Source organism: Zingiber officinale, chromosome 4A (genome assembly GCF_018446385.1).
Source record: "Zingiber officinale cultivar Zhangliang chromosome 4A, Zo_v1.1, whole genome shotgun sequence".
NCBI lineage: Eukaryota > Viridiplantae > Streptophyta > Magnoliopsida > Zingiberales > Zingiberaceae > Zingiber > Zingiber officinale.
This window is the reverse complement of record NC_055992.1, coordinates 155091214-155106233: the sequence shown is the minus strand read 5'-3', so window position 1 is coordinate 155106233 and position 15020 is coordinate 155091214. Positions and strand designations below refer to the sequence as shown.

The following is a 15020-nucleotide window of genomic DNA, read 5'->3' as shown; positions in this document are numbered from 1 at the left end:
TCTATTATGACTGGGAAGAAGTGACTACTGACATCCAAGGGTGTGAACATCCTTCCTTTACAGATTTTTACTCCTTACAAAAAGCCTTCACTGTAGCAAGAACAGTCATCGACGCTAATTTTTTTTGTTAGCACTCTACTTAAAACCGATGGAAAAACACTAATAGAAACAGAGGAACAAGAAAAGACTTATGCACAGGCCCTTGCCACAATTCCTAGCTCCAATGTGATAGAACCTCACATCCATAGACCAAGGTATTTAACTTTGGAATAGTTAAAAGCTCAATTAGAAGCCACTTCAGCACAAAGGACATCAGAAGCAATAGTATTAGGTCTTCTCAATACTATTCCTGAAGATATTGTCATCTACATACGTAGGTTGGTAGAAATGTCTACTCTTTAAATTTTTGCTGAGTTATGTGAGGCCTTGAAACTATTACATCAAAAGGTACCAAAAGGAATGACAATTATCTATGAAGCAGAATTCAACCCCAAGCTCAAATGTCAAAAAGAGAAACAAAATTTGTGAGACTTCAGAAAAATACAGGTACCAATGTCAACTAGTATATTCTTTCAGAAAAGTGCATATAAATATTGATACGTATGAGACTCCAACAGTAAAAGGCAGGTTGATTACTCCATTCCTCTTAATGGACTATGGTCTTCTTTATAAATTATGAGTACATGAACCTGATGCTATCCAAAATTTTCTAAAGAAACTTAGATAGATCATCTCAGCTCTAGAAGAATAAGAGACATATGTTATATGTTCTATTGACAGCTCTCCTCTCAAATGGGTAAATCTAAAGATTGAACGTGCTAGGCATCTTATCAAAATATATATTGATGAGCTTAATGGAAGACAACCATAATTTGATGACTATATTTCTGATTTTGATACTAAATGGGATGCTTTCCCTTCATTAATACATCAAGTCAAACACTGGAGAGCCTCGGTCCAAGGATCCAACTGGACATGGGATCCACAAGAAGACCCTAATGAGTACCTCCTAGCTGAAAAAACATATATTGAAAAAATTTATTGGCCTAGAGATATGGGAATCGAGTTCTTTCCTTTCTCCTTCACAACACAACATACAACATTACTACAACACTACAAACGAAAGGCCAAAAGATGGTCTCATAAAGCAAAAGCAACTTTAGCCCTTTCTGCTAGAGCTTATAGAGTTACTCTCGCCACGACCCAAAGAAGCGAAGCCCAAGCACACAGCTCATCCAACCAGCAAGCCCAGTACAATGAATCCCAAGGAACCAGTGCTACTCCATCAATGGATTCTGTAGGTGAACAGAACCTTGAGAACATGCTAGAACCCTAAGGGTTCGTTTGGTACGCACATTTTTCATTTTCATTTTCTGAAAAACGCGTGTTTTCTAGAAAACAGGCACGAAAAATACAAACTAAACACTATTTTTTAGAAAACGCGTTTTTTTTAGAAAATGAAAATAAAAAACGTGCATACCAAACACACCCTAAGAGTCTCACACTCCACTATTACTCTGACACACTTACTTTACAGATGTCTCCACTCCGAAAAAGGGTCCCTTCCACCTTCTTTCTATCCTCTTGATATCTCCACTCCAAAAATGACCCTCTTTCACCTTCTTTCTATCCTCTAGATGCCTTATGCTCTCCACTCAGAAAATGGCCCCTTTCCTTCATTCTCCACGGTTGTCTTCCCTCTCTTCCTCTATAAAAAGCCCTTCTAATCTCAACCCAAAGAGCATAAGAGAGAGCCCCCAAAGTGCAAGTAGTCTCAACTCCATAAGTTTCTATAAGTCTGATGTTTCTTTCCTAAGTCCACATGTTTCCATCTATTTATACCACTTCTATGTAAGTTTATGTAAATTTGCTATTTCTTTTCTAAGTCCATGTAAAGTCCACATATCTCTGTCTGTTTATACCATCTCTATGTAAAAATATCCATGTAATTAACTGATGATTTTATTGTCTTATAAAATTTCTATGTTTAATAAAGTCATTTCTATTAAGAACCAAACAAAGTAGGGGCTTTGTCATGTTTTTCTAAACTAATAATTACTCTCATAAAACTTCCTCAGTCCTTATCTTAATAACCACGAGATGAACGATAATTATATCAGAAATAATAGAAGTTTTGACTGGATAAGTCCTATACAGGTTAAGTAAGGAAAGTATACTATCCATATTCCTAAAATAGTCGGGCAACTGTTCAACTGTGAGATCCTGAATAGATGTGATGAGGCTCAGTACTAGAAGAAAAAAAGAAAAAAAATAAGATAAACTGTTAGTAATTATTGTTCATGATCACTATTCATAACTACAGTTCATAATCAATGTTTATAACTAATGTTTACCATTAGTATTCAAAACTGTTACGGTTCGTAATTTCTGTTTATGGTTAGTATTCACAAAATTCAAATTGGTATATATATATATATATATATATATATATATATATATATATATATATATATATATATATATAATTTGTTTGTTGAGTTGTTTAACTTTATTTATTTAATTGAGAACATAAATAAAATTTTATTGAGTTGAATATTAAATTTATCATAAATGTTTAAAATGAAACTATATAAACAGGATTAAATAATTTTTTTTAAATAAATCAAGATATGCAAAAATGATTTGAGAAATATGGCAGCATTTCGGTACAACGTTGCTTATTTTAATAGTATTAAATGCATTCCATGATACATTGAGACACATAAATTATAGCAACAGTAGGAATATTAGAAATGATGATGATTGAAATGGCCATCGTGAAATCTCCATCATACGCATTCTGGATTTTTAGAGTTGCAAAAAGATGGATCCGTCACTTAACGGCCCCTAAGTCCGGCCCCACAGATATTTAGAGGAGATAAATCATGATTAAATTGGACAGGAAGGGTGACTAGAGATCGAGTGGAATTTAAAGCAGACCGAAATTTTACGCCCTTATATAACTAGCGACCCTCGACCCTTGAACCTCCGTTGCAAACATAAGACACCTTTTCAGCTGATCAGCCCGTGGGGAGTGAGTGAGTGAGTGAGTGAGAGAGAGAGAGAGAGAAAGGGAGGAGGAGGGAAGGAAGGGGAAAGCGGAAGCGGATGAGGAGATGGCGACGCTGCAGAGTTGGCGAAAGGCGGTGTGCACGCTCAGAGACACCACCACCGTCAGCCTCGCAAACCTCAACAGCAATTTCAAGGTTTCCATTTCCAAGTTCGCGTCCCATAAAAATCTCTTCGAAAAGTATCTTTCTTTGAATAATATCTGATCCTCTCGTTTGTTTTTATGGATCGAAAGATTTGGATGTGTCCATCGTTAAAGCCACCAATCACGTCGAGTGCCCGCCCAAGGAGCGACAGATCAGGAGTCTGTTCTTCTTGTTTTTCTTGTTCCCTAATCGAATAGAAATGTTTCCCTTTCTGGTTTTGGGAATTGATGGTGTTGATGGTCGGTTGCAGAGATCTTTGTGGCCACTTCGATCACTCGCCCTCATGCGGATGTAGCGTATTGTATCCACGCCCTTGTACGTACGGCGCCTCGCCAAGACCCATAATTGGGCGGCACTTCGCTCTCCTCTGCTGTTATTATTCTAGTAACTTGTTTTTAGAGTCTCAGTACTGTAGTTACTGGTCCAACTGAAGACTGCTGATCGGATCAGTTGCATTGTTGATAGATTTTCTGCAGTACCAATAGTTAGAGAGTAATTTGTGCTACAGTGAAAAATGAAACCTTATTAATCTGTGCCAGACATAATTAAGGACCCCATCACTTTATTAATCATGATGAATGAATTTAAATAATGCATTGAAAAAGTTAGTATAATAATTACTTACTCATAGCAGGGATATATGACCCCTCATCACCTCATGTAGACTAATCTCCCATCATCCTTCATTTCTTGGCCTTGGCTTCAGATTTGAGCATCTTGGCAGCCATGCATTCAGGCAACACATGGACCGGTGATGTGACATGAAAGTTGACTCGCTCCAAATAATTGAGATCCAAATAACTTTTGAATTAATGACTTTGCGCAAAATTTACTCTCTCCTTAATTGGAGTTTAATTTGTAAATATCAAATTTCAAAATCGGACATTCCCATTGGTATATCAATTTTCAGAAAATTATTTAAAAATTTATAAAATTTAAAAATTTTGTCCGTCATAATTTTTATATTGTTGGGATTCAATCAAAGTCTCATATTGAAAAAATTTAAAAAAGATCATGAGTTTAAAAGGATGTATGATATCTCCATTGGCATAAGACCTTTTGGGGAAAATCTATGGGTTTAAAAATTTTGTTAAAATCCCGCATTGAAAAGATTTTTAGAAAGGTCATGACTATAAAGGGGTCTAGGTCCAATAATATCATGTCATAGAGATATGTGGACATTTTTTTGTGCATGCATAAAAATATTTATAATGGAAAATCCATTTTTAAGATTCCATTTTTAAGATTATAACATAAAATTGAGTCCATCCTACATGATTTTATTAAAAAAAAGAAATTATGAGAAAATTTATAAATTTTGTAAAATCATGAAATTTTAAAAATTATTGTATTTTTGAAATTTGAGAATTTAACTATGAAACTAATTTTAAACTAAACACTATTTAATTGCAATACATTTTTTACCAATCTACTATGCCGATGAAAAAATGACTACCAAGGTATTGAAAATTAAATTGGAATGTCACATGGTATATCATCAAACAGTATTAGTCATCATGAACTACATGAATCATATCTCTCTCTTTCCCTCCAGATTACCATCGATGCAAGATTGCCCGCATTAACAGCTAGAAATTTACTAGAAAGCTAGTTTTAAAAACAAATTCATGAAGAATTACTACAAGAATATCTCAGTAACTATATATTAAAATTGTTTCCTAAAAAGTACATCGTGAATGGTCAACTAGTGCAAGATCACACTTCTGAATGAATATTGCTGGACACATCAGATAAATTGTTTTAGCTTTCAAAGTGTAGCAAAGCACTGTCCTTGCAATAAGTGGTTACTTGCCTCTTCGCAGAGGGCAGTGGTTGCTCCCATTGTTGCTGTCGCTACTTCCTTTATCAGGCCTAACATGTAACAATCAATTCCTAATGCTAAATAGTAGAATAAAATATCATCTTTTCGCTAAGTTTTCCGTTTCCAGGGCAAAATGCGAGGGAAAAATTACATTCTCTATTAGGTAAGTAAATTTAAGTTATTATGTCATTTTCTTTATGCTAATGTGGACAAAATTGAATGGTGAAAGTACAAATGTGAAAACATTTTACCTTCTAGGACTGGGACTTCTTGTTATTCTTCGTGCTCCCTGGAATGCGGGAGAAGTTAGATTTGGGGTGCTGTAGTATCCGAAGAAGCATTTAACACAAGTGTATAAACAACATGGTGTTAAATAACTTGTGAAGACTAGGAGAACTAGAGTGTGATCCTTTAGAATTGCCCCGCCTTGGTGGAGGAGAACGACCCCTAATTTGAGAAAGGTCTCCATTAGTAAAGAATTAAATACACTCCGTCTATGGAGACAAACTCCTTGAGCTTGGTGGAAAAAAATGGACCCAACATCAAAACAACACTAAAAAAATTATTTAGCTGAAGGGCCTAGAATTCTTGCATGTCAAGGTCGGCATAAATTACTTGTGGATATTAATGCCTCCATCTAATGATACTAGGCCTATGAAAAGGTCCTACCAAAATTGTAGATCCAATCAACTCACAGCAACCCTAGACTAACACTATGAACATTGGACAAGGATATGGAATTAGCGAAGATTCATTTTTATAAGATAAACAAAATAGCCAACTAAGTATGGAAAAAGTGTCCAAAACTTTTTCATACTAGTCAAAAGAAGGTATACCTTAAATTATTTCAAGAGATCAAATCAAGAGCATAAGCATATATTTTTACACAAGCAGGAAAGAAAATGGTGGAATCGGAAATTAGCAATGAAGAATAAGAGGGTTCATACATGCAAGTTCAAAAAGGGAAAGGGAAAAGCACTGCCAGAACCTGCCAGGAGATATTGGTCTAGAGATCACCTCATTGGTGAACGGCTACGATGTCAAGGTAGAGGAGGTGCCCTCCTTGATGGGCTCCTTCCTTGCCTAGAAGGTGATCTGAAACACGCAATTCCATTGAGGAAATGATCATAAGCTGACATGATACTTTTAAGACTTTAATTGTTACAAAATTATATATATATATATATATAGCCAAAAAAAAGATATAATTTAGAGCATGTCAGCATATTATTTATGCAATATTTCCTTTTCCTTATCACATAATTTTATGTTTGTTGAGTACAATATGTAGCCTCTTTATACAAGTTTTCAGTAATTATATAACATCTCGCAAATTATGGTGTATGGATTAATTTCTTGGCACAAACTTTTAACAAAATTTGTCATAGCTGCCAACAAGGGCAAGGAGAATAAAACTGAATAATCTGATTAGAATACAGGCAGAAGTTACACCTGCATACAATTTTGGATGCCAAGGAATTCCAAAAATTCCAGTAACTGCATCGTTAGTGCCAATCATATTAATAAAATAATGTTAAAAGGCAAGGAAAACCAACAATACCAATCTCAAGCCCAAATGTTAAAAATCGAGCTAGGATGGTGTTAGACCTTGGCAGACAGCATAATATAATGTTAAAAATTGTATAAATATGGATCCTTACCATGTCTGCTGATTCAATGGTGGGACAGGATTGATACAGCTGGCAACTTGAGGCATGGAAGAGATTTATGGTTGATGACTTGAAGCATTAGGGAACAGATAGCTAATATGGGTATTAATTGGTGCTGTTTAGTATGCTTCCTTTGGCCTAATTCTTATTCAAGTGAGTTTATTGTATTGAGCAAGGATGTCAGGTGGAAACAATGCATCTATCCGATGTCTTCTCCCAGTTTCTCTCTTTCGCCTCTCACTATCCTGGTAGTTCTCTTAACATTTTTGTCCCTTATAACATTTAATTCATTGATTTTTCTTCCTTTTAGCCTTCCTCGTCTTCTTATTCCTCCTCTCCTTTCTGGATCTTCCTCCTCCTCTCCTCTGTTGTTCACTTCACTTATTGATCTTCCCCTGCTCTCATTTCAAGTTTTAACTTCCCACTTTCTCATTCTACTCCCTTCGTCTCTCCCTCGACTGCTACTAATCTCTTTAGATTCTCACCGCACTTTATATTCTTCTCTTCCTCCAAGATATATACAAATCCTTTTTCCTCTCTTCTTCCTGTTTGTCCTTCCATCTTCTTCAGCTCCCATCTTCCTTCCAAAGGGAGAAACTCACATCTCCAATTCTTCTGGTACTTTCCCAGCCAATGATATTGTTAAGTAGCAGCAGAACTGCAACTCATCAACAAATCTTCTATGAAATAAACATAAAGAATATGCCAAAACAGTCAATCAGGCATATACTATGATTCTTCAGTTTGACAAAATTCTCCATCATGAAACTAATCGAAAACTACCTCACTCACAGAAGAGTAGCTAAAATGTCAGGCCTCTCATTTAGAAATGCTATGCATGAAAATGAATTTTTAATCGGAATCAATTTTTAGTGAAAGGAAAAATTGTGTACCAGAAATCATAAAAAATTTCAGTTTTTTGATTTCTAGATAATTTCTAATAGACATTTTAATGCATTTAAAGTCGTATTTTGGATAAACAGAATTCAAGAATCAAAGTGAAAATAATTGAAAATATTAAATTTTAGAAACATTATCTTTAATTTCTGGACCCTATATTTTTGATATTGTTAAAGGAGGAGAAAGTTGAGAGTTTGGCTAATTTTTGATCGAGAAAGGTTGAATGTAGGGGAGCCTAGGATTAGAGTTTTATGTCTTCATTTTGCTATGTTATGTTTGAATTTATTTTGATTTACCTAACTTAAATAAAATTTGACAAACATAATAATAAAAAAAAGAGTTTGTTAATACTCTAGTGGTTGAGGGCCAGATCTCTAGAACTCCAAGTGGTATGAACCACGGTAGTTTTGAATGTTTGAGTGAAGCTTTTCTATTATTATTGATGCATGTGTTTAAATGTGGAGGTACTTAGAAGAATACAAGTACCCGATGACTCGTGATCCGGTAGAGTACGATAAAGGATAGTATGAGACATCCGAGGGACCAAAAAGGACTAAGAGCATCGGAGACAAGATCTTAGCAGAAGACACAAGCGAACGAAAAAGATGATATGAGAAAAGAGTCGACTGACTCGGTGTATTCGAGGTAAAAGAAGTTACAAAAGAGTATTCCAATAGAACAATAAAGACATATGGGGAATAAGCAGGAAGAGATCAGTGCATCTAAGGGACGAGAAGTAGAATGAAATCTGCACAAGATAAGCTGGTGAGGTGAGTTGAGTAATTTTTATTCGAGATAAGGATAGACTCAACTTAGGTGGATTCAAGCGTAGCTGAATGAGTCGGAAGGTTCAGGCAATGCTTTAGTTAATTGAATTTTTCAAATGATTGAACTAGCAAGTCCGGTCGCCCGATGCACAATGAATATCTATTTTCTATTTGAATAGGTTATCATAGGATTCAGATCAAGTGATTAGATATCGGTATCGGATGACCAAAAGTCATGTGGAAATTGATCTTATAGTGCAAATCCAATGTAAACGGTATCGGACGACCGGTAAACAAGAGGATCAGGAGATTAGATGCCATACGGGATATGATCCAGGGCAGAAATTCAAACTGACCGGATTCCAGTTGACCGTAAAGAGACAGAGCTCACGCATTTGAAGAGGTCTATTTTATTTTATATGTAAGTATGCAACCTCTTCAATTATATTATGAACTTGATTTGTGTAAAAGGTTTAAGATAAGAAATAGTGCACATGCTTGATGTAAATAATTAATAATCATCTCAAAAGTCTTCGCACAGGACCTTGCTTTGTGTGAGAAAGTCGCAATCCATCAAGCAATCACGTAGTTTATGATTTAGAGTTGTTTTAGTTTAATGGACAAAATGACAGAGTAAAACTTTGATCTGTTTCATGAAATAAAAAAGTATAGTGTAGAATGCACATGCTTTGATGTAAATAATGATCATATCAACAGTTTTCGCATTGGTCATTGTTTTTTTGTGAGAAAGTGGCGATCCCAATTTGGTCCAGTTTTGAGTCAGAATTATTTGATGGACAAACAGGATAAACTTTAATTTATTCCATAAAATAAGAAAATGTCACAATACACATGCTTTGATGTAAATAAGAATGATGTAAGATATATTTATAGAATTTTTTTTTCCAGATGAAAAATATAATTAAAGAATATTAGGTTTTTGAGTTCGTCGTCATGCGCTTCTCGATTTATCTTGGTGATCGATGAAAAAATTCTATGGAGCTGGATTGATGATCCAAAAAATAATCAATGAAAATAACTAGAATTATCAAATATTTTTTTTACTTCGTAGGTGAGAAAATAGCAATCCATAAATAAGTATCGGATCAATCAAGTAGTTCTTAATCAAAGTTATTTGATGGACAAGAGTACATATTAAAACTCTATCTGCTCCGTAGTGTGAACGCATATGCTATTATGCATTAATGTAAATAACAATGGGCATCTCAACGACATGGATTGATGTGAGAAAGTACGGTCGCCTTTGGATGATCTAATAGCTAGTGGTATTATCAATTTAAAATTTAGAGTTCAAATTTTAATATACTGAAGTAAATATTTTCCTCGTACTATTTTAAGAAAAAACACTTATAAAACCTCATCCCAAGCACCAACATTTTTAAATTTATCATCCTAAAAAAAATCTCTACGCAGTTGGAATTCAATCCATAAACAAATTTGGTCAATCAGTAGTTTTGAATCAAAATTATTTAATGGATAAAAGCAGAGAGTAAAACTTGGACGATAAATTAAAGAAAAATCTCCAATCATAATGTTAACTTTGCATGCAATCCCCATGTCCAAAAAACTTTGTTTCCACTCCCTGCATGCAAAATATTACTTGTTTCAACTCCCTCATGCAAATATTGATACCTAAATTACCCCTCAGATTTTTTTAGTACAAAAATTTCAAAATTGAGTACAAAAAGTCCAAAAATGAGTATAATTCTTCTTAAAGTCAGTACTTTATATTAAAAATCGAGTATATTTTCTATCAAAATTGTTCCTCTTATTTTTTAGGGTTTAGGGTTTAGGGTTTAGGGTTTAGGGTTAGGGTTTAGGGTTAGGGTTTAGGGTTTAGAATCGTACTCAATTTGATAGAAAATATACTAGATTCTAAGTTAATATACTCAATTTAAGAGGATTTATACTGATTTTTAGACTTTTTGTACCTAAAAATATCATGGGTAATTTGGTAAAGATACTTAACTGGGGGAGTGAAAACAATGATTTTAATGGGTGGGGACTGCATGCAAAGATTTATTTGTCAATAAAGACTGCATGCAAAATTACCCAAACTTGGATAGGGCCAGCTAAGATTTAAAATTATCTAGGATTGATCGTCGACGGCGCTGTTCTAGCGATCGTGGTCGCGGCCGAGTTGTGACGGCAGGGCAAAGTCAACATCGCTTGTGGCAAGGAGAGTAGTGATAACAAGACTATCAACGGGATAGCAATGAATGTGATGTCGTTATGGTCAAGAAAGAACGTAGTGATGATAGGACTGGGGGCGCGCTAATATATAGGGAGAAGGTTTGCTTAGTTAAGTCGCAACTAGATGTCTGCGAGGAGGGACAAGGAAGGCCACGACAATAACTGCTCGTGCGGTAAATAGAGCAGTACGCGTAAAAAGGTGAAGCAGTAAATAAGAAGAAATTTAGGTTTAATTAAAATTATTGAAAAGCAACCCTTCAATAATTCAATATAGAGAAATAAGGGTTGAAATAAAATTACTATGGATGATATGAATTGAAATAAAATTTTAATTGTAATTTTTTTAAAAATTGATAGGGCTAGAGTCTACCCTAGTCTAAGTGTAGTTTCGCCCCCGCTAATAGTGATGGATTATTAACGGCTTAAATAATCCATCGCTAAAGCCATGTTAATGCATGATTTTCTTGTAGTAATTTTTAAAACTTGTAACGCTATTCATTCCACTCTAATGTTAAATTTGATTCTACATTCAAGTCAATAAAAGGAGATAAAAAGCTCACGTTCAAGTCACCATAATCGCATTTGAAGAAGAGGTCTATTTTATTTTATATGTAACCCCTTCAATTATATTCTGAACTTGATTTGTGTAAAAAGTTTAAGGTAAGAAATAGCGCAAATGCTTTGATGTAAATAATAATCATCTCAAAAGTCTTCAGCACAGGATCTTTCGTTGTGTGTGAAAGTAGCAATCCATCAAGCAATAACATAGTTTATGACTTACGGTTGTTTTAGTTTAATGGACAAAATGTCAGAGTAAAACTTTGATCTGTTTCATCAAATAAAAAAGTATAGTGTAGAATGCACATGCTTTGATGTCAATAATAATCATATCATTGGACATTGTTTTTTGTGAGAATTTCGAGGCAGAATTATTTGATGGACAAAAGGACTTTGTAAATTAACCTATTCCATCAAATAAAAAAAATTGTCCCAATGCACATGCTTTGATGTAAATAATAATCATCTAAACGGCCTTCACATAGAACTTGCTTTGTGTGTGAGAAAATAGCAATCCATAAATAAGTATTTGGTCAATCAAGTAGTTTTGAATCAAAGTTATTTGATGGACAAGAGGACATATTAAAACTTTATTTGTTCCATCAAGTGTCAGAACGCATATGCTATTACGCTTTCATGTCAATAATAAAAGTTGGGAGGGTTTAATAGTTAGCACATGCGGTGCTGTTAATTTGAAATTTAAAATTTTATATAATGAAAATAAATATTTCTTTTATGTGTCAGTCATTATTCTAAAGATAAATGATAATTCATGATTTTTTTTCTCTGTGTTGATTCTGAGATAGATTGATAGGGACGTTGAGATGAATATAATCATCTTTGACCAACGAGAAAATAACAATCCATAAATCAATTTGATCCATCATAAAACTTTGATCTGTTCCATCGAATAAAAATAAGTGTCACAAAGCACATGTTTTTATGTAAATAATAATCATCTCAACATGAGTATTATTTTTAATTTAATTATCTAACTTTTTCAAATCTATTAATTTTAAAGATGATGAATTTTATTTATAAAATTTTTTTATTGACTATCAAAATAAACTAAGGAGCAATTATAAAACTTCATCCAAAACACCAACATTTATAAATTTAGCGTCCTACCCCAAAAAACAAAAAAAAATCTCTACGCAGTTAGAATTCAATCCATAAACAAATTTGGTCAATAAGAAGTTTTGAATAAAAATTATTTAATGGATAAAAGCGAGAGTAAACTAGGATTCGTTACATCTAATAAAAAAGGGCTACGTGCTTTGATGTAAATAATAATCATCTCAACGATTATTCTGCAAAAGTCATACAATATTCGTATATGTATTCGGCAAAAGGTGGTACAATCTCCGTATAAATAGGACCTTGGTTTGTGTGAGAAAGTATCAATCCATAAAGCAATCTAGCAATTATGCTTGAGATTGTTGGGAGCTGAAAGATAGAGCTACTTTAGCCTAACGAAAGCTTTCTAAGGTTGGTTTTTTACTTCTTATTATCAAGTCATCGATCCATTTTCTTTCCTTTGTGCTATTTACTTCCTCTGTCATTATAATCTTCAAGGGGAAATCCTTTGTGCTATTTTCGTTTCCTTGTGCTATTTCCTTCCTCTGTTAGGTCGCTGTATTTATAGCTATTTGAATCATTGTAATCCTCGAGAGCAAATCCTTTGGAATCAAGATGAAAAACATAGAAGATGAGGGGATTGAGGCATCACTGGACATGGACTGGGTAGCCTCATTGGAGTTGAAGGTGTCAGACACAAAATTTAGGGACAGAAACAGAGAGCCAACAATATATAGAGTCCCGGATATCTTGAAAAGTGTCGACCCCCAAGCCTATGAGCCATTGCTCGTCTCACTCGGCCCCTACCACCACCACAAACCTCATCTACAGGCTATGAATCAGCTCAAATGGAAGTACCTCAAGTTTGTCCTCGAGCAGAACCCTGGTATGGTCATGAAGGACTATGTGGGTCTGATCAAGGGTCTGGAAACGCAAGCACGCGTTGCCTATTCGGAGGAAGTGAACATGAGCAGCAACAGTTTTGTGGAAATGATGTTGCTAGACGGATGCTTTCTGATGCTTACAATAATGGGGTGGACCCACCGGATGGAGATTTCAGAAGAGAGTACCTGGTGGACTCATTTTAATACATTACAAGATATCTTCATGCTCGAAAACCAGCTTCCTTTTTTTCTTCTTGAAACTTTGTACCAATATGCATTTCCTCACGGCGATCGCTTTCGAAGTCTAACAGTCGAGTTGATCCGCATGCGTATCTCAAGTGACTTGAAACCTCCCTCCAACAATAAGACTTTTCATCACATAATTCATTTTTGTCTTTCTTGCATTGATCCGACAACAAACCCCGAGAAGGATTACCTTGGCCCTGGCATACCATGGATTCCCAGTGCTACAATATTCAATGAAGCTGGAATTCACTTCGGCAGAAAGAAGAGATACAAGAGTTTCCTGGACATTACATTTCATAACGGCAAGTTGGAGATTCCCCAACTTCGAATAGAGGACGGCATCAACTCGCTCTTGAGAAATCTCATCGCTTACGAGCAATGTTCAATGAATTCCAAGTTCCGTGTTACATCCTATATGGTGCTTATGGATTCCCTCATCAATACCGCAGCAGATGTCGAATTGCTTCAACAACATGAAATCATTATCGGCGACTTAGGGGACAGCCAAGAAATTGCCACTCTATTTAACAAACTTGGCACGAATGTTAGCTATACTTCATATAATTTCTACCTTGCGGATGTCGTCAATGCCATGAGGAAGCACCATGACACTAGATGCAACAAATGGCGCGCAAGGTTGAATCGTGATTACTTTAGCAATCCTTGGGCAATTATCTCATTATTTGGTGCTCTTGCCCTATTTGTTCTTACTCTGATACAGACCACATATGCTGTTCTGAGCTATGATCGATCGTCAAACTAGCTTCCTCGCTTAAAAGTAGATTGTCGGGAATGGTTCTAGCTTGTTGTTTAGAAACTAATTGTTATTGCTTATGAAGTACGTACCTACGCATGTGTAAGAAGAGATGTGTTGTTGGTGAATAATTAAAGGGATACCTCCTTAATTCTATAAATAGAGAGGTCGTAGTCGTTTCTTTTCATGCATTGCTACCCATTCTACCAAGGTGCTTTTTGAGAAGGTTAGTGGATCAGCTTGAAATCGCGAGCTTGCTGCGTGGGAGGGAGGGAAAGGACGCCCTATCCTGAGATAACCCTCTCCATCAACGAACAATCGATCTATCTCATGAGATATGGAGCAGCGAAACGTGAGTTTTATATATATCTATATATAGAGTTTTAATATACTATTCACCTTATGCTTCACACCCATGTCCATAGTGTATTAAAAGCTCTCGATTATCCTAATCATATTTTACTTTAAGATTTAGAAGTTAAGTTATAGTATAAAGCGTAAAAAAAAAAATCAAATAAAAAAAAAATTAGGTGGATAGGGGATGTGCAGTGTAAGGTGGTCAGCATTTCAAATCTGATCATCAAGGAAGTCTCCATGTGATCCTGTCTGAAACGTCGGAGAATAAGCTACCGATGAGCTATTGTTGAGGTTGACGAAGTCTTCAATCACCAAGAGGAATGGTGGATCGCCAATGGCACTCGCCGAACCTAAGAGAAAAGGAGAAGAAACGGAGAGGGTTATTATAATGGTTGCTAGAATGGGTGTCTCAGTTCAGCCAACACTCAAGTTAAGTTTCTAGTAATGTGGAAATTAGTCACAGTAAAAGTCCTATATGTGTGCTTATGTTTGCATACCTATGCGCGCGGGAGCGGGATCCTTTTTATAATATTATTAAGGTGTCATTCTCTCTTCG

At 35.2% G+C, this 15020-nt stretch overlaps 1 protein-coding gene and 1 long non-coding RNA gene across 2 annotated transcripts; both read left to right on the top strand.

Annotated features, from left to right (window-relative positions):
- Positions 1–2987: 2987 nt before the first annotated feature.
- Positions 2988–3784, top strand: LOC121973817. The gene is made up of 3 exons (XR_006109769.1): positions 2988–3206; positions 3305–3373; positions 3466–3784. It is a non-coding gene; the product is annotated as an uncharacterized LOC121973817 (long non-coding RNA).
- Positions 3785–12838: 9054 nt separating this feature from the next.
- Positions 12839–14116, top strand: LOC121972948 (UPF0481 protein At3g47200-like). The gene has a single exon (XM_042524557.1). The coding sequence runs from the start codon at positions 12839–12841 to the stop codon at positions 14114–14116; it is 1278 nt and encodes a 425-aa protein (XP_042380491.1).
- The last annotated feature ends 904 nt before the right edge of the window (positions 14117–15020 follow it).

Bases quoted from the DNA above. Each gene is read 5' to 3' on its own strand.
- LOC121972948 (XM_042524557.1), top strand. From the start codon at position 12,839: ATGAAAAACATAGAAGATGAGGGGATTGAGGCATCACTGGACATGGAC.